Here is a 26,991-nt window from a genome sequence, read left to right on the forward strand (position 1 = left end):
TTAAAGATGCTTTTCTCTGATCTCTGGGCAGTTAGTTGATTATATTGTCACCCAGTTGCCCTGTGGAAAGCACTGCAGGTTTCCATTTTAAAGGGATTTCAGAGCACAAATGTCATTCTCGAAAACTTTTCTGAAAGACCAACTTAGTCTTCAGAGCCATACTGTTTAGGAGCCAGCTGTTGCCTAGGAACAGCCAGTAGGGATGCTTTGAAAGAATATAATTTGGTCTGCTGTCTTCTTTACTTGCCCCCCATGGGTATAATCTCACCTGGATCATTTTCTGCTGTACATAATTCTTACACAGATAACAACCTTATATAATAGACAATCAAATGTAGTAATACCTTCTATTCACTTCCATAAAGATGGCTCACCTTACACCTGAAATACTGATAAAACTGCATTCATCTCAACTGATAAGACATCTGACATCCCATCATGGGGCTTGGTTCCTTGAATATATTATTTTATGTTAATCTTCAAAGGAACTCTGAATTAGGTGTTCTACACCTCAAGTTTTAAATGGGAGAACTGAAGCCAGGAACTTTAGACAATTTGCCTAAGGTTACACAGTTTTAGTAATTGGTAGAGATGGAGGATCCATTCCAGTCTGATCTTAAAGCCCGTGTCCTTCCCAAGATCCCATCCTGGAAATCAAGGTTTCTCACCCTTGACACCTTTGGCATTTTGGACTGGATAATTCTTTGTTGTGGGGGCTGCCCTGTGCATTGAAGGATGTTTAGCAACATTCCTGGTCTCTGCCCACTAGATGCCAGTAGCACACATTCACACACAATCGTGGTGATTAAAAATGTGTCCAGACATTGCCAAAAGTTCCCTGTAAAGCAAGATCACCCCAGCGGAGAATCACTGCTCTAAATGTTCTGAAGCATTTGCTTTCTTACAAGGCTGAGGTTTCGTGGTCCCATGAAATGCACAGAAGAATCTGAAGACCCTGATGGTATTTAGGAGTGGCCTTACAGGGTATGCTTTAAGAAATATGAATTAATTATAATTAGCATTTTTTCTTTGTACCTAAAGAGCCCCTATTCCTGTTACTCTTGAAAATCATTTGTCCTCTGCAACGAGTAAATGTTCACACTGCAAAACCACTCAGAAACTTCAGTGGCCTGCGGCTGCCTCAGGAGTTCAGCCCAAGCTCCTCAGAAAGACATTCAAGGCCTCCCCAGTTTGCCTTCAGTTCTCTTCTCCACTCTCAAACTCCACATATTTGTAGGTTACAGCCAAGCAATATGACTCACTGTGGTTAAAACGCATCCTACGTTTTCTTGTTCCATGTCTTGGCTGAGGATATTCACTCTCTGCCTCCCACCTCTCCTGATCCCACGCCACATCCCGCCTTTGTCTTGGAATCCTTCTTATGTCATTTGAGTTCACTTGATGCTCTCTGCAACTCCCACACAGCCTCCCCAGCATAGTGGTGGAAGGATGGGTCTCTCCTCTGTCCACAGTTGGTTTCTGTCTTAGTCCATTTTCTGCTGCTATAACAGAATACCACAGACTGGGAAATTTATTTAAAAAGAGATTGATTTGGCTTATGGTTCTAGAGGCTGGGAAATCCAAGAGCAGGGCACTTGCAACTGGCAAAGGTCATCCCATGGCAGAAGACAGAGGGTGAAAGTGAGCACCCAAGACAGAGAGAAAGTTAAGCCAAACTTATCCATCCCATCAGAAGCCCTCTCCCACAATAATAGCAGTAATTCATCCATGAGGGCCAAGCCCTAGTAGCCTAATCACCTCTCAAAGGCTCCACCTCCCAATACTGTTACAATGACAATTAAATTTACACATGAGTTTTGGCAGAGTCATTCAAACCATAGCAGCATCTCGCTCATCTCAACCAGGTTTATGGAGAGTGTGTGATCTTTCATGCTGGATTGAAAATTGTTAGAGAACAAGTACTATATTTCAGGCCTTCTAGTCAGTCCTTATCTCTTAGCAGACGTGCTATACTTGGGGGGTTGGGCTAGATCAGATTGGAGGTGGGATTGAATGAATATTGCAAAGGTAAACATCTGACTGGTTTCCATGGGCATTAAAATAAATTTCGAACGTGAGAGCTGGGCAGTGCAGTGAAGACAATGGAGCACATCAGTTTGTCTTTCTAGTGCACAACTGCCCTACTCCAGGTGACTTTTTGGATGCCCTGAGTGGGCCTCTGACCAGGGCCACCACTAGGGTTGTGCCCACTGAGCCTCACTGGGTGGCTCCTGGCTGAGAGATGTGTGTGTGGCTGGCATCCTCTTCATATTTCCCTCACTGAGTGTGTGCCCTAGGCAGGCCTGTGCTTATCAGAGAAAGGGCCCCTTTTCTGAAATTTCACAAAGGTGGCATATGGGCTGGTGGAAGCCCTTACACTAAAAACTCTTCCATGAGGAAAGGGACAGCACATCTGACATTTTTATTCCCAAATTTATAGGTAATCAGTCCTTTAACTAAGGCTTATTGCACTGGATCCTGCCTAGCCTATCCTATCACTTTGTTTTGCCACTGCTTGACTAGTGAGAGGTGGTTATTGATTCATTCAACATATTTGTGTTAGTCACTGAATATGTGTATAGGCTACAGGAGTGCAAAAAACAAAGCCCCTGTCCTCATCAAGCTTGTATTCTAGTAGATCCTTATATTCACCCCTCAGTGTTCACCATCAGACAACAGCCACATACAAAACAAAATGTATATCCAAGCTCCTGTTTTGGAGAGTTCTGATACCCCTGTTTTGAGCTTTTCTTGAGTGTTTTTTGTTTTGTTTTGGTTTTGGTTTTGTTTTTTGTTTTTTTCTTTTTTTACAAATGTATTTGTCTGGGGCAATCATTTTAGAAAATAACTTTGCCTAGGTTGCTGAAGTGGTTGCATGGGTGTCTCAGCATAGCCAGGGCTCAGAGAGTAGTGCTCCTCAGGGAAGACCTCAATTCCTGCATGGTCACATGGTCGAATTTCAGCTACAGCTGTTCAGACCATCTGACCAAGTCTGTTGAGAGAGTCTGAGCATTCCATACCATTTGCATGTAATATTAAGGTATAAACTGAGCATTCTCCAGAAACCAGCCCAGAACCATCTTTAATCTAAAAATTTCCAAGGAGGGCCATCTGGGCATAAATGCACAGGATATAAGTGAAAACTGGAGTCTAACCTTTAATGTTCCTATTGGCAGAAACAGAAACTGTCACATCTTGAACACTTCATCTTACTATCCCCCTCTTGTATCTACAGATGGAAAACTGTGCAGCAGCTACAACCGAGGACTCATCTCGAAGGCAAAAATCAAGGCTATCAAGTATAGCATCGTCATCATTCTTGGTAAGCTATGTCCCTCCTTGAGCTGTAAAGTGGTATGAACATCCCAAAAGCAAGCTTGCTCCTGGGACCTGGTGGCAGAAAGGAATTTGCCAACGGGCACTTCTACATTGGTCTGATTGGAAAGGAATGTGTGAAACTCATCAGCCCATTCATGGTTCCTTCAAGGGCTCACATTTGGTTCTTAATCGCTCTCCTTATGAATACAGCTGCCTGCCAAGGCTATGGGTTGAATAATTTGGAGAAAATCTGATTAGGAACTAGCTGAAGCGGATGCTCACATCACCTGCTAACTCAGTCACTTCCTTGAAGACACTCTCTTCCCCAAGGCTGGAGTTCACAAGCAAAAAGAAGATAGAAGTGGCTTTCCACCTTTTCTGAATATTTAACGTTAGGTTCACTACAAATTTCTCCCTTATGGCACCTTACCTGCCCTTCCACCCTCCTGTCTTCTGCCCTTTCCTTTTCCTTTCTCTCTACTCTTAAGACTCATAAAGTCACCTTGCACTATTTCCTGTCTGAAATACTCTGCTCTCTGGTGGTGATCTGACTTACTTCCTAACCTCATTTGTTCCCCAACAATGCCACCTCCCTGAGGGCTCCTTGACAAGTCTTTTTAATATCCTTTTTCTAGTCTACTCTGTCTTACTTTTGTTCTCGGTTCTGCCTGGCACTATAGGACATAGACTGATTTTCTTATAGTCTGTCTCCCCTGTTGGAGTAGTGAATCTATGAGGGCAATGACTTTGGCTTTTGTGTTACTTATGTTATCACCAAGACCTAAAATAGGGTCCCCTACACACTGCTCAATTAACATTGGTTGAATGAATGAATGAATGAATGAAAATATGCAAGAAGGAAAGGGATTTGTACTATTTTCTTTTTTATTTAGCTTACATATCCCCTCTTTGCCCCTCTGGCAGCTCTTGGAAGCTCCGAGGAAGCATAGCTCTCCCATTAGCTACATGTCAAAGCACCAGAACAGTCTTCTCACCTTTCTAAAATGCAATTGCAAAATGCCAAACAGACCACACACAGCATGACTCAGCCAGCAGGACGTAGGCACAAAACAGCATTGCAGGCGGAACTGGGATAAAACATATACAACCCACCGGGGCTCAAAAACTTTGTCAGAGGCTTCTGAAGCAGATCAAAGACTCCTCTGTCTTCTCAGATAGTCAGAACGACAGATGCACGTTCCCTGGATGTTGAGTTGGAAAATGTTATGTTTACAAGTATGTCCCAGAGCCAACATAGCCCTTTGTCATCAGCAGCCATACACCAAGGCCATGTGGGATCCCTTCAGTCAGCAAGCAGAGACACCTACTAGAGGGTCAGCAAATGTCGACAGCCCTATCAGACCAAAAGGGCACTTTCTATAGCAAACGCTTTGTAATGTCCCTTTCCCATCTTGAAATAAAATGCCTACTTATACTACCTACCATGATAATTAAAACGTTAATATATTGCCAAAAAATAATACAAAGGAGGAATAAGAAAATAATCTAAAATAAAACAATACTATTTTTTTAATTAATTAAAATTTATACCAATTTTAATGTGTAAAAGCATAAGCACAGCTACACTAGAAGAATAATGAAGTAGTCACACCTACACCTTGACATAATAACAGCTACAATGAAAACCAGTGCAGGTGTATTTTCATGGAGACATAAAAAAATGTAAGCAGTATTGTTGTCAGTGACTTGATTTTCTGAGCTGGCAAAAAGAAAAAATCCTTGTAAAATTTTGAATTAAACAAAGTAATGTTTCCTCCATTTACAACAGAATTGCATTTCTACAAATTTCGGTATTTATTTAATCTGTGTTTATGTGTAAAACAAAGTCAAGTTTCTAGACTGGGATAACTATACAGAAGTTTCTCTTCTACATGAATGGGTATTCAAAGTAGATACAAATCTTCACTGGCTGGGCTGCCTGTACCATGCCAGAGAACTGGTATCCCTGTGACAACCAGAATCCTCCAACCCCACATATACACACATGCAGACACACAAGCTCACAAGGCCATTTGCCCTGCTTAGTGCCCTAGATACTGTTCAGGGCCAGTGTTTGGGTTAATTAACCAGGATCCAGAACACTTAGTGGGTTTTGTGTTTGAATTGCTCCACTTTAATACATTGCCAAGGTCTGGGATCGAGAGGGGAACCATGAGTCAGTTTATCATTCTAAAATTCCCCAACAAGTTACAGAATCTGCATTAGAGTTATGGCGGAAAGCTTGTCCCTGCATGCAGACAGCCAAGGAAGCCAAACTTCTACTCTGAGAAAAAAATCTATGGATGAGAAAGTGGGAGAAGGAGAGTGGAGAAGTTATGGCAAGAAGATGAGAGATGTATGTATTTCCAGTCAACTCATGAATGTTTAGCTCTGTGTCGTAGTCTGTGCTCTCCAGAGGATAATGAGAGAGAGAGGTTTATTAGAAGGGATTGGCCCAGGTAATTACTGAGGCTGAGAATTCCCAAGCTGCGCAGTTGGAAGCTGGAGACCCAGGAAAACCAACGGTGTAGGTGCCAGTCCAAGGCTGAGTCCAAAGGTCTGAAAATCAGGAGAGTGGATGGTGTACATTTCAGTTTGATTCCAAGTGTGAAGGCAGAAGACCAATTTCCTAGCTTGAAGACAGGCAAACAGAGTGAATCTTCTTTTACTCAACCTTTTTCTATGACTAAAGCCTTCAACAGATTGGACACGGCCCATGAACAGGGGAGGGCAATCTGCTTTTCTTACTCTACCAGTTCAAATGTTACACTCATCCAGAAACGTCTTCATACATATCCAGAATAGTGTTTAACCAAACATCTGAGCACTCCGCAGCCCAGTCAAGTAGTCTCAAAACTAGCCATCACACTCTGAATCCCCACCTTTCATCCATTTCTTTTGAGAATTTGGAGCCAAAATTGGGGTCTCATACATGCCAATGGATTTAGAGAAGTGTGGGTGTTTTCTGGAGAGGCCAACTTAGAGGTGAAAGAGAAAGTTGAGAACACTGTCATTAAACTGGTGTGTGCTTAGAAAATATTGTGATCACCCCTTCTCCCTGACATAACCTAAAATCAGTAGTCACTATGTGGTCAAAATGCTTCCTGTTCTGTCTTTGCCTAGAGAGTCTTCAAAGTATTTTGCTATTTTTTCCTGATCCCTGTGTTGGATGAGATGGTATGGCCATAGTCACTTGTTCCTGGGGTTTCTATAAGGAATCCACAGCAGTAGAAATTTGACCCTTCTTTACGGACAGAGAAGCTCTACGACCTTTGCTCAGTTTTAGGAACATGTCTGTAAGATGTGTCCATATGTATGTGTGTATGTGTTTAAGTGAATGTGACATCAATGCTCTAAACAGCATCCAACCCCAATATTTCTGAGAAATTCCAGGTCCCAAAGAACCTCCCAGGTAAAAGTCCAGTCAGGACCAACCAAAAGAGACCCCACAACTGTTACCTGCTGTGGTGCTAATGGCTCTCTCTTCTCCCCCAGCCTTCATCTGCTGTTGGAGTCCATACTTCCTCTTTGACATTTTGGACAATTTCAACCTCCTTCCAGACACCCAGGAGCGTTTCTATGCCTCTGTGATCATTCAGAACCTGCCAGCATTGAATAGTGCCATCAACCCCCTCATCTACTGTGTCTTCAGCAGCTCCATCTCTTTCCCCTGCGGGTAAGGGGAGCTCCTGCATGGGTCAGATACACTGATGGTCATTGCACTGGGATTCCAACACGTGGGTTTCTCACGTCTACACTCTCCAGCAGGTTACAGAATCCCCCTTTTATAGATGAGAGGCTTGAGAGTCAGAAAGATTCCACTAACGTGGCTGATTCAAACCCTGGCCCAGGCCACAGCTGATGTGCTTTTTCCTATACCACAACACCTCGTATAGAAAACACCTTAATCATGACACATCTAGAAGACCTTGCTTGCTTTTGTTCAAAGCATCTTCACATGAATTGCTTCAATACAGTTATATGGCAATAACAGGACATGGAGCCTTATTACCATTTTAGAGGTAAACAAAGTGAGTCTTACATGGTTAATGACATCATTGAGGTTATATGAATAATTAGCAGAGCTGAAATTAAATCCCTCCCACAGTTATTGTGATTCTTCTGTTTTTCTGCTGTTTTTCAGTTGTTTTCCTGCATAAGCCACAGAGGGTAGGTGGAGAATTCCATAGGAGATACAAGAGGAGAACAATTTAAGTCTTGGGCTTAATGCCAGTCGGTGAAGTTTATATCTTGCCATTGCTTATTCGTAGCGATGTGTGACCTTGGGCAAGTTATTTAATGTCTATAAACCTCAGCTTCTTCATCTGTAAAACGGGGCTAATAGCAGCGTCTACCTATTGGCCTGTGATGTCTCTGTCCTCTGGGCTCTGGTGCTGACCAGTGAGAAGGAGAGCTGTGAGTCATGGAGAAGGAAGGTCAGGGTATTACATGTAAAGTGCCTGGCACAGTTGTCTGATCTTTAATACAGTTTTTATAACTATTGTATCTTAACATGTCTACTTCCCTTTTCATTAGGTCAAATTATTTCCCTCCCTGCTTTATTTTGACTTTCTCCAGGGAGCGAAGATCACAGGATTCCAGAATGACGTTCCGAGAGAGAACCGAGAGGCATGAGATGCAGATTCTGTCCAAGCCAGAATTCATCTAGACCCTAGGACAGTGCCAGTGCTAGGCTGAGCACCATCAACTCTCCCAGGTCCCTGTCACCTGCTTGGGCATGTGCATAAAACTCGAGCCAACTTCATCCCACCCTCGTCATCACCTGGGAGATGCACAAGACAAATGTTCTAATGAGTGCATGCACTGCATTAAGTATTGGCCAACACGAACTCCCCAGTTACTCATGCCAGCCAGGAAGGAAACACCTTCCTTCCCGACCATTCCCAGCCCTCCTTCCCACTGGCCAGCACCTGAACCCAGTGAACACAGGCATCAGTGGCCCAAGGTCCTGGCTTGGAGCCAGTGAGTAGACAGGCAAGCAGACGGGACAAAGGTAGCTGGGTTATACATGAATATTCTCATTACAAAGAAGAAAATAAAAGACTTAATTAAGCCTAGACTTTTTCCCCAGTTTTGGATTGGAGGTTCAGTGCTTGTAGCCAAGAAAGTGTTTGTCCTTGAAATGCCAACAAATTCATTTCCAGGCATTGGCGCTTTGCACCTCTTCTGCAGATAGCCTCAGTTTGCAGATGGGTGTGCTGGCAGCAGCCAAGTACATCTCCTATTCCATCAACAAATGATTTGTGGTAAGGGAATACTGTTGGCCCTCCAGAACAAGGTGAAATGAAGGGATACTGCTTCTGATAGAAAATAAGTTGTGCTCAAAAGCCATGGGCCCCTGACTTCCAGCCTCTGAGAGCTGGTCCCTAGAACACACATGTCCTTGAGGCTTCTTTCTTTCTTTCTTTCTTTCTTTCTTTCTTTCTTTCTTTCTTTCTTTCTTTCTTTCTTTCTTTTCTTTCTTTCTTTCTTTCTTTTCTTTCTTTTTTTTTTATGGAGTCTTGCTCTGTCACCCACGCTGCAATACAGTAGCACGATCTCGGCTCACTGCAAACTCCACCTCCCGTGTTCACCCCATTCCCCTGCCTCAGCCTCCCAAGTAACTGGGACCATAGGCGCCCACCACCACACCTGGCTAATTTTTTGTATTTTCAGTAGAGATGGGTTTTCACCATGTTAGCCAGGATGGTCTTAATCTCCTGACCTTGTGATCTGCCCGCCTCAGCCTCCCAAAGTGTTGGAATTACAGGCATAAGCCACCGTGCCCTTGAGGTTTTCTAAGACCTCTCACTCTGTATTTAACACTTGGGCCACTCTGGGCTCCATTCCTCACACCTCAAGGACAAGTCTTCCTGTTTTTAAATCCCTGAACCCTCTCTTTGGTTAGGAGCTAGGTTCCTGTGGCTTTTCCAGGCTTAATGTTTCTCTAAGCTCTTTATCGTTTTTGCCTGTCGCAGCCTTTGTCTAGCACCTCGGCCGGGAAGTGCTAGTGGGACTTATTTTGACAGGTCTGGAGTTTGGTACTTATGAGCATAATCCAAGTGAAATATGACTAAATGTTTTCTAGTCAATTTCTCCTATCAGATTTTTCCACAAGTGGAAGTGAAATAATTTCATTTGATCATATATACATCCCACCCACGGCTCTGGGATGCACGTGAGCACCTTATTTTAGCTTCACATATATTCTTGACATTAAAATCTCCTTGGCAAAATCCTCCTTCCCAGAATTATTCAGAGCTTAAATCGTTTTTTTTTTTTTTTTTTTTTTTTTTTGGCATACTGCTAGTGGAGTCATTAAATTGTTCAGTATATTTTAATAGCACTCCATTCCTCATTATGGTGTCAACTCCAAGTCTGAGTCTTTAAGGTCATATGGGCTTTTTTTTTTTTTTGTTTCCATAAACTCTCTTTTCAATTCGATCTGACCTTAAGGAAAGTACCTCTTTAGGAGGAAGTCAGACTCCTCACTCACTATCTCTCTGAGATTTGTTCTCTGAATTTGAGGAGCCTGAATAGTTTTATTTCTACACAACAGTTTTGAAGGCTGTCTCCCTCTCTGTCCAATCAGCTAAACTTGAGCAACCGTGGAAGCTTTGAGCAGCTGAGAAATGCTTTTCAACATTTCACTTTAAATCAAGATGTGCCACAGAAGACCCACGGAACTGTTGCTAAAATAGCTGCCTGCACAGCAGCCAATTAACAGAGCAAAATCTGGCAGATGTCCTACATGGCAAAACAGGAGGACCAGGTTCTCTTGACAGAAGCTTTCAATCTTTGTCAAGTCTGGTCTGCAAAATACATTACATGCCTACCTCATCCATTGGTAAGGTCTCAAAGTGAAGGAGAGAGTGGAGTGAGGGGCGTTGTGATCTGTAGAAACTGTGAACATGATTTTGTAGTTGTTGTGATGCTGTCTCTCTCATTTCCTGAGAAGACTGGAGATCAGTAAGATAAGCGTACAGGTTGCTGCAGGATAATCTACCATTTAAATGAAACTTGCTTTATATTGGTATGGATTCTGGAATTGTCATTTCCAGATGTATTTGCTGAGCTTGGGGAAACATGATGTAACTGGTAACTGGCCGGGTGCGGTGGCTCACGCGTGTAATCCCAGCACTTTGGGAGGCTGTGGTAGGCAAATTACGAGGTCAGGAGATGGAGACCGTCTTGGCTAACACAGGGTGAAACCCTGTCTCTATTAAAAATACAAAAAAAAAAATTAGCCAGGCATGGTGGCGCCTGTAGTCCCAGCTACTTGGGAGGCTGAGGCAGGAGAATGGCGTGAACCCAGGAGGCAGAGCTTGCAGTGAGCCCAGATCATGCCACTGCACTCCAACCTGGGTGACAGAACGAGACTCCATCAAAAAAAAGAAAGAAAAAGGAAAAAGAAGGAAAGTACTGGTAATTAATAGTCTTGTGACCTTGAACAAATCATTTCACACCTCTGGGCATCAACGGTCTCATCTGCAAGATGGGGACAAAATCAGGCTGGAGCAGAGGATCTTGGTGGTTCTTCCCAGACACAGGCTCTGAGATTGTGTCCAGACAGTGAGAGCTTCTAGAATTCTTTCCCCAGGGGACCAATGACTCAGTGACTTAATGCTGAGTCATTTGCCCTTTAGAGGTGTGACTTCCCTATCTATCACTATGAATGCAGAGAAATATCATTTCCCAACTGAGAAATGCAGTTTGAGCTCTTGGAGAAAATTAGAAGCTTAGTGCTGTGACGTTACTGTTTGTAGCCTTTGATGCCCATGTGGAATCAGAGAAGCCAGCAGGATGATACCTAAAATAAAGGTGCTTACTTCCTGCACCAAGATGTGGAAAAGTCTATGGTTACATTATTGCATGGCATCAGGGACAGGAGAAAATTTAGGAGAGCCAGAGTAGGTGTGCTTACTATATTCAGCCATACTATAGAAAATAAGTGTCTCCACTTTACTGAACTGAATTAAACATGAATGGTAAAAACTTCTCTACTTGCAGGGTGCATGTGGAACATAATTTAGTTGAAGTTTACTTTCACTAAGGAACATCTCCCACCTTTTTCCCCAGAAAATGATAACACCTTTTTAATGACTTTCATTTGTGGATAATCAGGAGAAAAAAAAGTGTCCCTTTTAAATGAGCCCAACACACAGCTTAAACTTCCTAGCTTCATTTAGAAAATTCTGTATACTCATATATAGAAATGACCTTGCCTCTTCCAACTGCATTCACAGTGTCAGTCAGAAAAGGCCACAAGCCTGAGTCTGAGAGAAAAAAGGAAAACAAAAATGTCTTTAGCAGGAAATAAATTGACTCTGCTCTTCTAGAATTATCTTAGGTGAGCTACAGACCTGCTGGCAACTCCAATTTTTTCATCATCATTTGAACATACCTCATCTTATATGCAGATCGACTAGTGTTCCCTGAAGCTTTCCAATTGCATTTAATTGAAGGGAGACCGTTGTAACTGTTTAGGTGCCAATCTCTGTGTTTTTGGAAACATGAAAAACTCATGCCTCATTTCTCTGCAATTGCATTTTAAGAATACATCATCCGCAACAGGCTGGTCCAGTTAACATTTTAAAAGTGCAATTTCAGGCTTACAGAATGTTCAAGTGGATAGAGTCTTGTATCATCCAGTCTAATGGTTTTCAGATTGCTCAGAGACTCCAAAGCTGTTCCAAGGAGGTGACTCAATATTAATATTTTTACAGAGCTGGGCATGGTGGCTCACGCCTGTAATCCCAGCACTTGGGAGGCCGAGGAGGGCGGATCACCTAAGGTCAGGAGTTCGAGATCAGCCTGGCCAACATGGTGAAACCCCATCTCTACTTAAAAAAAAACAAAAATTAGCTGGGTCTGGTGGCGGGCCGCCTATAATCTCAGCTACTTGGGAGGCTGAGGCAGGAGAATCACTTAAACCCAGGAGGAGGAGGTTGCAGTGAGCCAAGATCTCACCATTGCACTCTGGCCTGGGCAACCAGAGGGAAACTCTGCCGGAAAAAAAAAAAAAAAAAAAAAAAAAATTTCTTACACACAACAACAGCATAGCATAGAAATCAAGAGGCAACTAAACATAGTTAAATAGTTTCAAGTTCCTTAAATTATCTTGCATGCAAAATGTGGATTAAGATTAGTCATTGATGCGCCAAGAATGCATGTTACAATTTCAGGGTCATCACTAAAATAATAGAAATGCAAAAATAAATATCTTTCAGACTAAAGAAGAAGGAAAGCTGAGTGACAAGTTACTCAAATAATTTGAAAGAAAGCAAGAAAAGAGAGAAACAGGGACATAAAACAGCTGGGATAAACAGAAAACACATAGGAAGATGGTGGATTTTTTTTACCCAAACTTACTAGTAATTGTAAGTGCAAAGAGATTAAATGCCCCAGTTAATTATCAAAGACTGTCAGACTGATTTTTAAAAAACTAAATAACTGTCTGTTGTTTACAAAAGGCATGCCTAAAACACAGGGATACAGAAAGTTTGAAAATCAAAGAATGGATCCAGGTATTCCATGGAAACTGTAGCTAAAAGAAAGCTGGTAAGGCTATATTAATAAAGATTAAATGCACTTTAAGGCAAAAAAGAATTGGTAGAATTAAACAGGGACACTTCTTAACGATAAACATTTTAGTTTAATAAGATGAAGTAATAATTCTAAATTTCCATGCATTTAAAAACATGGCCTCAAAATATACACTTCTAAAAGTTGTCAGAACTATAAAATAAATAGAAAAATTCACAACCATAATAGGGAATTTTATCACACTTAATGCCGGTAATTAAAGCAGACAAAAATCAGGAATGATCTGAATAATTTGAACAACATGAATAACACAGGTAGAGTACTTTGCTATACCACCCCTGAATAGACATTTTTTTCAAACACACATGAAGCAGTTACCAAAGTTGACCACACGCCAGGTCATAAAACAAGCTTCAACATTTCCATGAGATTGAATTCATATAGTCTGGTTTTTCTGATCACGCTGTAATTATGCTAGAACTCAAGAGTAAGAGGTTAACTAGAAAATTCTGATAGGTTTGGAAATGAGGAAATACACTTCTGAATAACTTATTGCCAAAGAGGAAAGTTTATGAAAACTAGAAAACAATTGTACTGAATGCTAATGAAAGTATTATGTATTAAATGTATGGGATACAAGTAAAACAATACTTAAAGAAAAAAGAGAAGGATTAAAAATCAATAAACAAATTATCTATCTTATGAAGTTAGAAAAACTTACCAAATTAAACTCAAGGGAAGTAGAAAGAATAAAATAATAAGAATAGGAGTAAAATTAATGAAGTTAGAAACAAACATAATAAAAAGCCTCAACAAAGATCAAATTTTGTTCTTGAAAAAAATTAAATTAATAAACCTCTGGTGAGACTGATCCAAGAAAAAGAGAGAAGGCACAAATAAACATTATTTTTTAAAGGATATCACTATAGATCCTGGAGTCAATCAAAAGATAATAAAAGGATATTACAATCAAGTTTATGTCAAAACAAATTGAAAATATACATAAATGGGAAAACATGTAATTGACCCAAGAAGAAACAAAATCAGAATAGTAGCATAACTGCTAAATAAAGAGAATGTCTTCATTGGTGAGCTCTACCAAAATTTAAGGACAAAGCAACACCAATTTTATAGTCTTCAGTAAAATAGAAAAAGTGTGACTTTTCAGATTATTTATGAGGCTAAAGAAACCTCAATACCAAACACTACAAAGGCATTACAAGAAAAAAATTGCAAGTCAATTTTGCCATGGAAATACATGCAAAAATTCCAAAAACAAAAATTACCAATCAAGTGCAACAAAACATAACAAGGCTAACATATATGACAAAACTGGTTTCATTCCCTGTTGGCTTACCATTAGAAAATCACTCAACTCATTACATTAATAGATTACAGGATAAAACAATTTATTAACTCAATGGACGCAGAAAAAAAGTTTGATAAATTTTTTTGACCTCCAATTATGATAAAAGATTTTCACAAACTTGGGATAGAAGAGAATTTCTTAAACCTTCAAGTTTATCTGCAAGAAAGCTACAGGAAACCTATACTTAATGGTGAAGCTTTGAAGATGTTCCTTTTGAAATAAAGAATGAGTAAAGAATGCCAGCATCATCACTTCTATTCAACATTGTAAGAGATCCTAGCCAATGCAGTAAAACAAGAAAAAAAAAAAACAAGATAAAAGGTATATGGATTCCAAATGAATAATAAAAACTGACATTATAGATATAAATATATAGCTGAATATCCAAAATAATATACAGATAAATTATTTGAATAAATCAAAAAGCTTAATAAGGCTGCAGGATACAAAAAATCAATATTTCCACATGGCAGCAATAAATAAAAAATTTAATTTTTAAAGTTTTGTAGCAATGAAGGGAAAGCTTCCTTTTTGCCCTTGGAGGCTTCACTGCAAAATCAAGTCATAAAAATGCAGATAAATAAGATGAAAAGCATATAAATTAATTAATCCTATGCACTCAGGGAAAATCAGAGTAATTGACCAATACTTCAATGGGTACAGATGCTTGTAGAGCCTTCTTCTTAGGGGAAAGAGAGATGGGGAAGTGTGGATGATTTCAGGGGAATAATAAATGATTTTTAGGAGTTTGCTGGGCTTGAAGAAAACAATGGTCCAGGACAGAGTCTGTTGGACTCACAGAGCAGACTTTTGCTTGTGATAAAAGACTGTCCAGGTTTGTTCATAGACTTCAGTCTTCCTTCTTGTGATATGGTTCAGTTAATGAAAACTCAGGAAAGGGACCAGAAGTCACTGTTTTCTTCTTTGGTAAGTCTAGAATTAGGCAGATAAGGAAACTTCAGGATTGAGAGGCAAGAGGAGGGAGAGGAGAAACAATTGTTCTCCCTGGTAAGAGAACAGTTTCCCTGGTAAAAGAACCAGTCTTTATGTAGATGGGGGGGGGGGGGAGGGAAATCTCTTTTAGCATCTGCTGATCTCTAAGGGACTTTAATTCAAAATACTCATTACAATACCATGAAGCCATATTTTAGGGTAAAGTTCCATGAGCTCCTGCATTCGTTATTTACAATAGCATTAAAAAATGAAATTTGTAGGAGTAAATTTATAAAAGGTATGTAAATCTCTATGGAGAAATCATTATACTATTGAGATATATTCTAAAAACTAATGAAATGCAGAACTATTTCATGACTATTGTTTGGAAACTTAATATCCTAAGATGATCAATTTTCAAATTGATCTCTGAAGATTCAGTAGAATGCCAAAGCCCCAAGAGGAATTTGGTCAAACTTGATAAGCTGTCTCTAAAATTTATACAGAAATGCAAAGGGCCAAGAATAGTCACGACACTGTTGACTCAAAAGGAAAAAAATGGGACAGCCTAACTGACCACATATCAAACTTACCATGAAAGAATAATAATGAAAGCTGTGGTATGGGCGCTAAAGTAGACAACTTAGCAAATGGAATAGAAAAGGAGTTCAGGGAAAGATGCCCACATATAGGTAAACTTGATTTGTTTCAGAGGTAACATTGCAAAGCAGTAAGGAAAGGGTGTTCTTTTCAATTATATAAAAAACTAGACATTTATGTGGGAGAAAATTTAAATGAAAACCTACTGGATTACATGTAAAATTGGTTCCAGGTGGATTATAGATCTAAATTCACAAGACAATACAACATTGAAAAAATAATATGAGGGAATAGCCTTAAAGATTTCAGGGGAGGGAAAGAGCTCTTAAACAGAACACAAAACACTGTACTCACAAAGGAAAATGTTGATATATTTAATTACCTAAAACTAGAAATTTCTGTTCATCAAAGAATATGAAAAATGTGAAAAGACAAGCAATAGAATGGAAAATGACATTTGCAAAATATATAACTGACCAACATCTAGTATTTGTGATGCATAAAAACTACTGCAAATCAGTAAGAAAAAGATTTTAAAAGACAATAGAAGACATAGAAAAGTAAGCAAGAATTAACTTCAGAAAAGAGGTTATTCAAATATGGACAACAAACATATGAAAAGGTGCTTAATCTCATTAAAAAGCAAGGAAAAGTAAATTAAATCACAATGATATATGAGCATGCATATTGGCATAACTTAAAACCTTTGACAATATCAAATGTTGATGAGGATGTAGGGCATCAGAAATGCTTATCTGATGTGGACTGGAGAATAATTAGTACAACTACTCTGGAAAATGACATGCCTTAAACTAGTAAAACTAAGGATTTGTGTTTCCCATGACTTTGAAATTCCACACTGAGTACACACACTTCAGAACTGTGAATTATGTGCACCATAATAGATATGAAAAAATATTCATAATAGCACTAATTACAAGAGCCTCAAATTGGAGGCAAAACAAATGCCCATTAGCAGTAGAATAGATAAATAAATTATGGTATATTTCACACAATGAAATACTTTACAGCACAAAAAAAATGAAGAAACTGCATATACTTGCAGTAACATAAAAAAGCCTTTAAAAACATAATATAAAGGTCAAAGACAGAGACACCAAAGATACCATATGATCTCATTTACATGAAATTCAAAACTAGCCAAAATTAAATGATCATATTTGGCAGTGCACACATAGGTAATTGTATTAGTCTGTTTTTCACACTCTGATAAAGACATACCCAAGACTAGGCAATTTACAAAAGAAAGAGGTTTATTGGACTTACAGTTCCACATGGCTGGGGAGGCTTCACAATCATGGCAGATGGCAAGGAGGAGCAAGTCACATCTTACGTGGATGGCAGCAGGCAAAGAACAAGCTTGTGCAGAGAAACTCCCATTTTTAAAACCATCAGATCTCGTGAGACTCATTCACTATCACGAGAACACCACAGGAATGACCCCTCCCTGTGATTCAGTCATCTCCCACTGGGTCCCTTCCACAACAAGTGGGAATTATGGGAGCTACAAGATGAGATTTGGGTGGGGACACAGAGCCAAACCCTAACAGTGATAAAACTCTAAAGCAAAGCAGGAAATCACTTTTTTATAAGAATCCAGATTGAAATATCTTTGTGGGGAGAGGGGGGAGATGTACAGAGAAGGGCTGGCAGAGTCTCTTTTTTGCTCTAGGTGGCAGGTTCAAGGGTGTTTATTTTGGAAGCAGTGCAGAGAAGGGAGCCAGACTAGAAATGGAGGTGATCAACTGGGTCTCAGTTACACACAGAAAACAGCAGAGACAGCTGAAAGATCCTTCTCTGTGTTCAGAGCCATCATCTATCATTAGCATCCAGTGACAGCAGGAACATTGATGCCAATATTTTTCAAAGTCTGCAGAAACGACTTGGCTCCTCCACAGAGCCTTGTGAGTCAGATCAGAAGAAATCAATATCCATCTTCTGTTCTCTTCTTGCCTGCCGAGGGGACCTGGAATCCTTAAGCGTTTGCTTCTGGTTTCCCACTTCAATATTCATCCAAAGAGTCTCCTCCTGCTTGTCCTCATTCTTTCTGCCCTTCCTTGTCCCCCAGGGTGGAGATCTCAAGTGTATGATACCCCACTATGCGGTGATGTTAGCCCCAGAGCACAGCTGAACACAGCATTCCTCAGGAGAGGATTCGTCCTCTATATAGGGAACACTGGAGATACTGCTGCCCTAACCCCAAAGAACTAATCACCAAAGCTTGGGACTTTGGGCCCACGGTAGGCAACTGGAAGAGCTATTTGGGGCAAACAGTGTAATCAAACATCATCATAATTATCTGACAGACTTTAAGTAGGCCGATCCAATGTTCTCAAACCTGGCTGCATCACGAATCACTCAAGGAATTTATTTTTTATCCAGATTTCTGAACCCCCAACCCCAGAGATTCTGACTTACTGGGTTCTGGGTAGAACATGGAAATCTGTATTTATAGCAACTCACCGAGGTGATTCATCCAGGTGGCTCTGGTGCAGCTCTTCAATGGGCTCGTACTTAGGAGCATCTCAGGGGTCAGAGCTCAAGTACCTCACGGCCAGGAACTGTGTAGGCCTCCTTTGCTTACATCTAAGTGGTTTTCCTTGGTCCAACCAGAACACAAATGTTATCTCCTAAGAGTCCAACTTTGTCACTTCTAACCATCTAGATATCTGCTGGTAAACTCAAGACATCTCTAATTCTTCCTCTTTCCATAGATACTAAATGCATTTTTTTCACATGAAGATATACTTTAATGTAGTTATGCATGCATATAAATGCCCAAATGAGAGCCAAGTTGGGAAATATGGCCATGTGTTGATGTGATGTCTTAGAACAAGGAAGGACACCTCTGCGGAGGTGTTTTGAGGGCTACACCAACATGCTGATGTGATACCTTATCAAAGCACTCTAGAGCAGCCATTCTTAAATATTTTGGCCTCACAAAGACCAAACAATTCCTTTATGATTGCTTATGTGTATTGTATGCATTGATGTTTACATGGATTTTACAATCCAATCGTGTTAAAAATTAAAACTGAAAAAATATTTGTTTATAAATCATTTACAAAGAATAAACTCACTATATTAACATAAATATCTTTTATATGAAAATAACTATTTTCAACAAAATTTAGTGAGAAAAGTGACATTGTTTTAACTTTATGCAAATCTCTTTAAGTTTGACTTAATAGAAAACAGATTTTCATATCTTCTGCATTCAATCTGTTGCACTATGCTGTTTTGATGGAAATATATAAGAAAAATCAGTCCTCACAAATATGTAGTTAGAAAAAAAAGTTAGAAAAAAAGATTTTAATCTGCCTCTGCACTTAATCTGTTGCATTATAACATGCCATGTAACCTCTGGAAAATTCCACTGTACACATGACAGAACAAAAATGAAAAAGGCAAGTAACATTTTAGTACTGTTATAAAATGAGTTTTGACCTCACAGACCCCCAAGATTCTCAGAGTTGGCCCCTCCTTCCCCACTCTCCCCACTCCCATCCTAGTTCTGGACCATGCTTTGGAGACTGAAGACTACTTCTTCAAAGAAAAACAGTGTGCTCCTTTCTATGCCAATAGACAGCCATTGCTGTAACACTGTTCTCTTGAATGCAAAGCTGAGGCAGGTGAGGCGGGCAAGCTAAGGGACCGTTTGCATCCATTTGCAGAGCTGGTGAAAGTGATAACTATAGCCAGTGCTGATTGAGGCTTCGTTCCAGGCAACAAACACCTCAGCAGGTTCACCTGGTGATTAAACCCGCCTCTGCGGGGGCAAGAACCTGATGCCCTGCTCCCACTGGGGACAGGTGATTGCTTGAATTGAGGAAGAGAATAGTCAAGATTCACCTCAAAGTCAATGGCATTTGCCAGGGTTCTGAGTTTGAGCAACAAACAGCACTCATGTTTGTCAGAATGAGCTTCTGAGCCACCTCCCCATGAACTTGAGCACTTCCCCCTCTGACAATATGTTTTCCCCAGATATCTGCTTGTCCAACATCCTTGCTTTCCTCGGATCTTTGCCCACATAGTACTTTCTAAGAGAGGCCCACCCAGACTACATCATTTAATACTGCAGCTGCCAGCCCAGCAATCCGGATGCCCGACCATCCGGCATTTTTCTTTTGTAGTAGTATGTCTTGCTTTTTAACATACTGTACAATGTGCTTATTGGCTATGTTTATTGTTTATTGTTGATATTTCCCATGAGACAAAGATCTTTGTTTTATTCAATGGTGTATTCCCAAGGACAGAACCACACCCAAAATTGAGTAGATACCAATAAATATTAACTCAATGAATGCACAGGTAATGTTTACACATGGAGGGGCAGAGGAGAACATCAGCTTCCTGTAAGCAGCCTACTCCCAAGAGAAGGGGAAGGCAGAGCTGAACATGCTTGGTTTATTCTCTGCAAATTCATGATGCATGGTTCAGCCATTCCTTTTCATCAGAGTGATTGAAGGGCAAATAGGAATTGGGAATGCGACATCTCCACAGTGAAAGAAGACATCAGGAATGGAAAAGAAGAACCCACCCCAATATCCCCAACTGTTTGTTATTAACTCATTTTTACTTAACTCCTAAGCCCATGCTCAGTTTAAGCCTGTGGTAATCCTCAGAGATCAGAAGTTCCAGCGAGAGCATTCTGCTCCCTCTTCAACAGGCACTCCCCCAGTGCCAACCATTGCACCTGTGCCCTTTATTTCCCTATTGTTTATCAGCTCCAAAGCCACCCTTCTGCTCCCTTCTCTTGATGGTGGGGTGAGTACTTTGCAAACCGAATTTCTCAGACTACCTCAATCATTGACTTCCTGTCCCAAAAGGAAATAGGCAGGAGACTGGGAGCAAGCAAGAACATAATTGCAGTGAAGGAGGTCGGGGGTGGCAGTGGACAGTTCTTCCTCCAAGCCCCAGCCTTGCCATCTTCTCAGTTACTAGCAGCATCCAGACACTATTTGTCCTCAGTTGCATGGCGCTCACCCCCAGAGTCCCAGCATCAGCCCTGGGGCCTCCTCTGAACTCTTAGGATAAATCTACCCTTTACTTTTTGTTCCTCCAGTCTTAGAAATATTAGCAGCTTTCTGCAGTTAGCCCTTCTATGTTACTCCTCCTTCCTGCTCTTTCAGTCCTCCAATAGCCATGGGATCAGCTCCCTGCATTGAGTCTCTCTATCTGAAATACCTTTCTTTCTTTTTCCTTGCCTTTCCTTGCCTGGGTGGATCCTAACTTATACAGCTTCTCTGTAGGTACTTTTGGGAACATCAGTGGACAAGTTAAAATTCAACCCCGGGGAGCTCTGATGTGGGTCAGAAAATTTACTAATTAAATTTCTACAAGACTGTGAATGCATTCCTTTTTCCATTTCTCTTTCCGAAGTATGCCCTTCTGCATTGTCCAACGTAACTGGGGTGACCATACACACCAATGCACCCAAGACAGTCCATGTTTTTGCCTGTTATCTCAACAAAATTATTAATATAGCCCCCTTTCTCTCTCAAAACTATCTAGTTTGAGTGATAAATTATATGGTCACTCTAAATATAGACCATTATATGTTCTACCGTGAAATTCAATGACAACATTAAGATACTCCAGCAAGGAGGCATCACGCTACCTGACTTCAAACTATACTACAAGGCTACAGTAACCAAAACAGCATGTTACTGTGTATCAAAACAGATATATAGACCTATGGAACAGAACAGAGGCCTCAGAAATAATGCCACACATCTACAACCATCTGATCTTTGACAAACCTGACAAAAACAACCAATGGGAAAATGATTCCCTATTTAATATATTGTGTTGGGGAAAGAGGCTAGCCATATGCAGAAAACTGAAAGTGGATCCATTCCTTACAGCTTATACAAAAATTAACTCAAGATGTATTAAAGACTTCAATGTAAGACCTAAAACCATAAAAAGCCTAGAAGAAAACATAAGCAATACCATTAGGACATAGGCCTGGGCAAAGACTTCATGACTAAAACACCAAAAGCAATAGCAACAAAAGCCAGAACTGACATATGGGATCTAATTAAACTAAAGAGCTTCTGCACAGCAAAAGAAACTAACATCAGAGTGAGCAAGCAACCTATAGAATGGGAGAAAATGTTTGCAATCTATCCATGTGACAAAGGGCTAATATCCAGAATCTACGAAGAACTTAAACAAATTTACAAGAACAAAGCAAACAACCCATCAAAAGTGGGTGAAGGATATGAACAGACACTTCTTGAAAGAAGACATTTATGTGGCCAACGAACATATGAAAAAAGGTCATCATCAGTGGTCATTAGAGAAGTGCAAATCAAAACCACAATGAGATACCATCTTATGCCAGTTAGAATGGCAATCATTAAAAAGCCAGGAAACAACAAATGCTGGAGAGAATGTAGAGAAATAGGAACACTTTTACACTTTGGTGGGAGTGTAAGTTAGTTCAACCATTGTGGAAGACGGTGTGGCGATTCCTCAAGGATCTAGAACCAGTAATACCATTTGACCCCGCAATCCCATTGCTGGGTATATATCCAAAGGATTACGAATCATTCTACTATAAAGGCACATGCACACATATGTTTATTGCAGCACTGTTCACAATAGCAAAGACTTGGAACCAACCCAAATGCCCATCAGTGAGAGACTGGATCAAGAAAATGTGGCACATATACACCATGGAATACTATGCAACCATAAAAAAGAATGAGTTCATGTCCTTTGCAGGGACATAGATGAAGCTGGAAACCATTATTCTCAGCAAACTAACACAGGAACAGAAAACAAAAAACCACATGTCCTCACTCATAAGTATCAGTTGAACAATGAGAACACATGGACACAGGGAGGGGAACCTCACACACTGGGGCCTGTCAGCGGGTGGAGGGCTAGGGGAGGGATAGCATTAGGGAAAATACCTAATGTAGATGACAGGTTGATGGGTGCAGCAAACCACCATGGCATGTGTATACCTATGTAACAAACCTGCACATTCTGCACATGTATCCCAGAACTTAAAGTATAATAAGAAAAAAAAAGATACTCCACCAATAAAATACCAATTACAAGATGTTCCACATTTGAATATAAACTCCTTCTCATCATGATTTTCTGAAATTAAGATTAAATGATTAATTTCAATGATTAATGTACAAAGATATTAAACCCCAAAGGAGTTAAAGTCCAAAATCATATTCTCTTCACCTTGTAATTAAATGTTCAAAGAAAATTAATGTCCAAAATATATCCCAATTTCTTATTCAACAGCTTTGTTATGTTTCTCAATGTTCCTAGGCCATGCACAAAATGTTAGAGTTGAGATATCCAAATATAACTTCTTTTTTCCTCATGAGCATCTTAAACAGATTATAAAATAAAACAAGGAGAACAGGAAAGAGACTAAAACAACACCCTTATTACTAACAAATGTGGTTTGTGCCTACAGGCAAGAAAGCCTGCTAACAGTGAACTCTAGAACTAGAGTTCTAGAAGACAGTCTTCCCCACTGTGTCATTAACAGCTACTATTAACCCATGTCTGTGTTTGTCCCCTCTTCTGGGCACAGCTATGCTATATCTTTCTCAGCCTCCCTTATGGTTAACTCTGTTCATGTGATTGAATTTTGGCCAATGGAATGTGGAAAAAAATTCTGTGCACTCTCCTAACACAATCCATAAAAATTTCCCAAGTGTGTTTCACGCTTTCACACCCTCCCCTCATTTGCAAGCTGAATGAAGAGGGCTCTCAGGGCTTAGAAGAGGGCAAAGCCACCAGAAGGAAGAACACTAGGTCTCAGCATTACTGCATGGAATAGAGACTGTTTCTTTACCACCAATCCTCATTGAACAGTGACATAAGTGAGAAACAAACATTTATTTTTGTTCAGCTATGGAATGTTTGCAAGTTGTTTGTTTCACCGGTTAGCCTATCCTGCCTGATACACCCAGAAGATCCCTGGAAACCCTGATGCAGGACAGGTTTCCTGTGGCAGGAAGTGAACTGCTCAGGAGATCCAGAGCCACAGAAGAAACTTCTGACCCTAGGGACAGCTCCCCCCACGAAAAAGAGGGCCAGGCTGAGCTGAGCATGCTCAGTAAAATCTTTCCACGTTCAATCCAAGCAGCTTAAGCCCCTCTTTCTTCCCTGGTAGGAGTGAGGGAGCTTCTTTCCAGAGGCTAAAATAATCACCCTGCCACATGGAAGGAAACAGCTCCCCACCGAAAAATGTGTTTTCTTTTTGTACAGCTCTTTTCTTGATCTCTAGAGATCTTTCCCTTTATTCCCCATCCAGAGTCTATGTACTGTTTCTCAAGACACGCCCGCTCTTAGCATCCTTAGCAGGTATAAGACAGAGGGGCACTACGTTTCTGTCTTCTAACTAGCCCATGAACGCCAGTCGTATGGTCGCCTTTGGGCAAGCTTGGGTGAGAGTTACAGGAGAAACAGCCCTTCCCGACCTCTCTCCCCACCTGCTTCAGATTGCAGAGTCCATGAAGGGTCATTCTCAGCAGACATAATAAGGATCCTGGATGCATTCTTTTTTTTTGAGATGGAGTCTCACTCTCACTCTATCCCCCAGTCTGGAGTGCGGTGATGCGATCTCGACTCACTGCAAGCTCCGCCCCCTGGGTTCACGCCATTCTCCTGCCTCAGCCTTCAGAGTAGCTGGGACTACAGGCGCCCGACACTGCGCCCGGCTAATTTTTTTTTGGTATTTTTTAGTAGAGACGGGGGATTTCGTCATGTTAGCCAGAATAGTCTCGATCTCCTGACCTCGTGATCCGCCTGCCTCGGCCTCCCAAAGTGCTGGGATTACAGGCATGAGCCACCGCGCCCGGCCACATTCTTCTTTTTAAAAATGAGGGCATTTCCTCATAAATCACCAGGCTCTTCCTAAGGAAAGTTTGCTCCCACAGCAATGCCCAGAGTCCACTTGCCTTACAGACCCACCTTCCTTCCCTGCCTTATTTTAAAAGGAGAGAGAAAAGCTCCAGTTTTCATCATAACAAAACGAACGCTGGGATGAATCTATTTCAATGCGCCTGCCATACTTTGTAGTCCCTACTGAGGGACAATGCCCTGCACAGCCCTGGATACTTGGGCCAACGTTTGGTCCCACGTGGTCTCCACCTGCCAACCAAAACAGATGAGGCAGAGGTGGATGCCCATGGATTGGTCAGCACACTATGGCTGAGAGATAAGCCAGTTAATGGGAATTGAAACCCAAAGTTCATGATGTAGAATTCAAATGAGATAAGTCACAATGAACCATCTCAAAACCATAAGACAGCAGGAGCTGTGAGTAAAGGGAGGAAGTCAGCTCATGGAGAAAGGACAATGGCACAGTTGTAGAGAGACATGCAAATGATAAGAGGATAGCAGAGGGACAGGAGGCAGAGCCCACAGCCTGGAGGAAACTATTCACAGAGATATTGTGGAACCTGTCCATTGTTCAGTACTTTCTTTCCATGTCTATGTTTATAATAAGCCCCTTTTTCCTTGACCTGACTTGGGTGGTCAAGGTCACTGTGCCTTGCCTGATTGAAACAACTCATTTGCACAACTGCATAATGAGACTGTGACAAGTGATCCAGAAAACCGTGATCATATGGGCTTCTCCTCTTCCTACCTAAAATAGCAGATGCCTTGAGCTACAAACTTTGGGAAAAGGGTATAAATAAGCACTAGATAGTTTTGCAAGATTTGCACTTTAGAGAGAAAGGAGAGTAAGCTAGGTGAATTATTGGGATATTCTTTAGGTTACTATGAGGTTTGGAGGTTACGGTTAGAAAAAAAGTTTCCTGCAGCAAAACCCCTGCCAAATTGAAAAATTCTTTAGCCACATGGGAGATCTTCAAGGAAATCATGGTGCTGGTTAAAAAAAATAAAATAAATTTTAAAAAAAAGATTTTGACTTTCTCCTCTTCTGGGGATGGGAGAACTAAAGTCAGGCCTCAGTGTCATCTTTCCACCCAGGAGCAAGACCGAGCCCTTCCACTGTGGGACGCTGAGGCCTGAATAAGACCCTTCTAAGCAAAGGTGAAAAAGGCTCTGAGTACAAGTACCCATAAACATGGGCTGCTGTAACATAGGAACCCAGAACCCTAATCATCAAAGCCAACGAATGTCTCTAAGAAAGGGACTGACTGTCCTGACAGAGTTTTAAGAGCCAAAGGCTTTGTGGACTGAACCTCCAAAACAGAGCAGATGGGAGGAGGGATGGTGAGAAGGCTTATTCCCAAGCCAAGCCCTGGAGAGGATGGCAAAGTGGCAGGTGGAAAGCGTGGTAGATGTGGAGTGCCATGTGAGATAGGATATCCCAGTTGATGCCTCACAAGTCCTGGTACTTGCTGCCTCTCATTGCACCTCCTGTTTCTATCTTCAGTAAAGGCTTGAGGCTATTTGGAGCCCAGAAGCCAGCAGCTGGAGGGAACAGGCAATTGGCCAGGCCAACTCCTCAGCCCAAGGAAAGCAGGCCTGGGGCAATGCCCACTGGCCAGCAACATCAGAGGGCCCATAAGAAACAAAGTCCCCGTGACTCACAACTGTCATAGCTGTGAAGCAGTGTCATCTTTCTTCCTGAAGATTTCCTGTATCACCCCAGGAGCAACAGGGATGATTGATTTTTGCTCTGGAAATAAATAATGGGTCACTGGGGACATGAATAGAACTATAGCTTCCTTAAGAAGCAATCTCTCTTAAGAAATTATAAAGCAAGTGGCTCTCCTGCTCAGTGGCGTCTGTGGCATTGTACTCCCAGCCTTTCAGGATAAGTCTAAAACAGTTTGGCACTCAGTTCCAAGCTCACCTATGGAAAAGGGGGAACTCCAAAATCTGTAGAATAAATAAAGCAATGAGGTATGCCTATCCTAAATGGAGAAAGTCCAGCCAGTATTATTAAAAACTTTCAGTCTTTAAAATTTATAACATGGAAAGCTATACTATATTGAAGTATCTGAGTCTCCCCAAAAACATGACATTAGGGAGGAAATCAAACGAGAGGAATCTAAGATTGACAGTTCAACTAGCCAAATCGCCAAATAATCTGCAGGCACAGTGGGATAGTGGACTGTTACTAAATAAACCCCTGGTGAATTTTCTTTATTAAAGAGCAAGAAGTCAGCAGGTTTCAAAGCCCTGGGAATGTGGGGATGTAGGCCCTCTCAGCGATAGCCAAAAGTGAGAGTTAGGAAGGGTCT

General features: G+C 41.0%; 1 protein-coding gene across 3 annotated transcripts in view; it reads left to right on the forward strand.

The window, feature by feature from the left end:
• LOC105475841 (neuropeptide S receptor 1) overlaps nt 1-26,991 on the forward strand; it is a 232,641-nt gene that overhangs the window by 195,454 nt on the left and 10,196 nt on the right. Inside the window, exons 7-9 of one of the 3 annotated variants that reach the window (XM_011731389.2) lie at nt 3,236-3,322; nt 6,814-6,994; nt 7,897-8,719. In XM_011731389.2, the coding sequence (XP_011729691.2) occupies nt 3,236-3,322; nt 6,814-6,994; nt 7,897-7,987 (359 nt within the window). In that variant the 3' untranslated portion in view covers nt 7,988-8,719. Of the gene's footprint in view, nt 1-3,235; nt 3,323-6,813; nt 6,995-7,651; nt 7,809-7,896; nt 8,720-26,991 lie in introns of those variants that run through there. The other 2 variants (XM_071095024.1, XM_071095023.1) reach the window with 2 other exon arrangements.

This window comes from Macaca nemestrina, chromosome 4, assembly GCF_043159975.1.
Source record: "Macaca nemestrina isolate mMacNem1 chromosome 4, mMacNem.hap1, whole genome shotgun sequence".
NCBI classification, from domain to species: domain Eukaryota; kingdom Metazoa; phylum Chordata; class Mammalia; order Primates; family Cercopithecidae; genus Macaca; species Macaca nemestrina.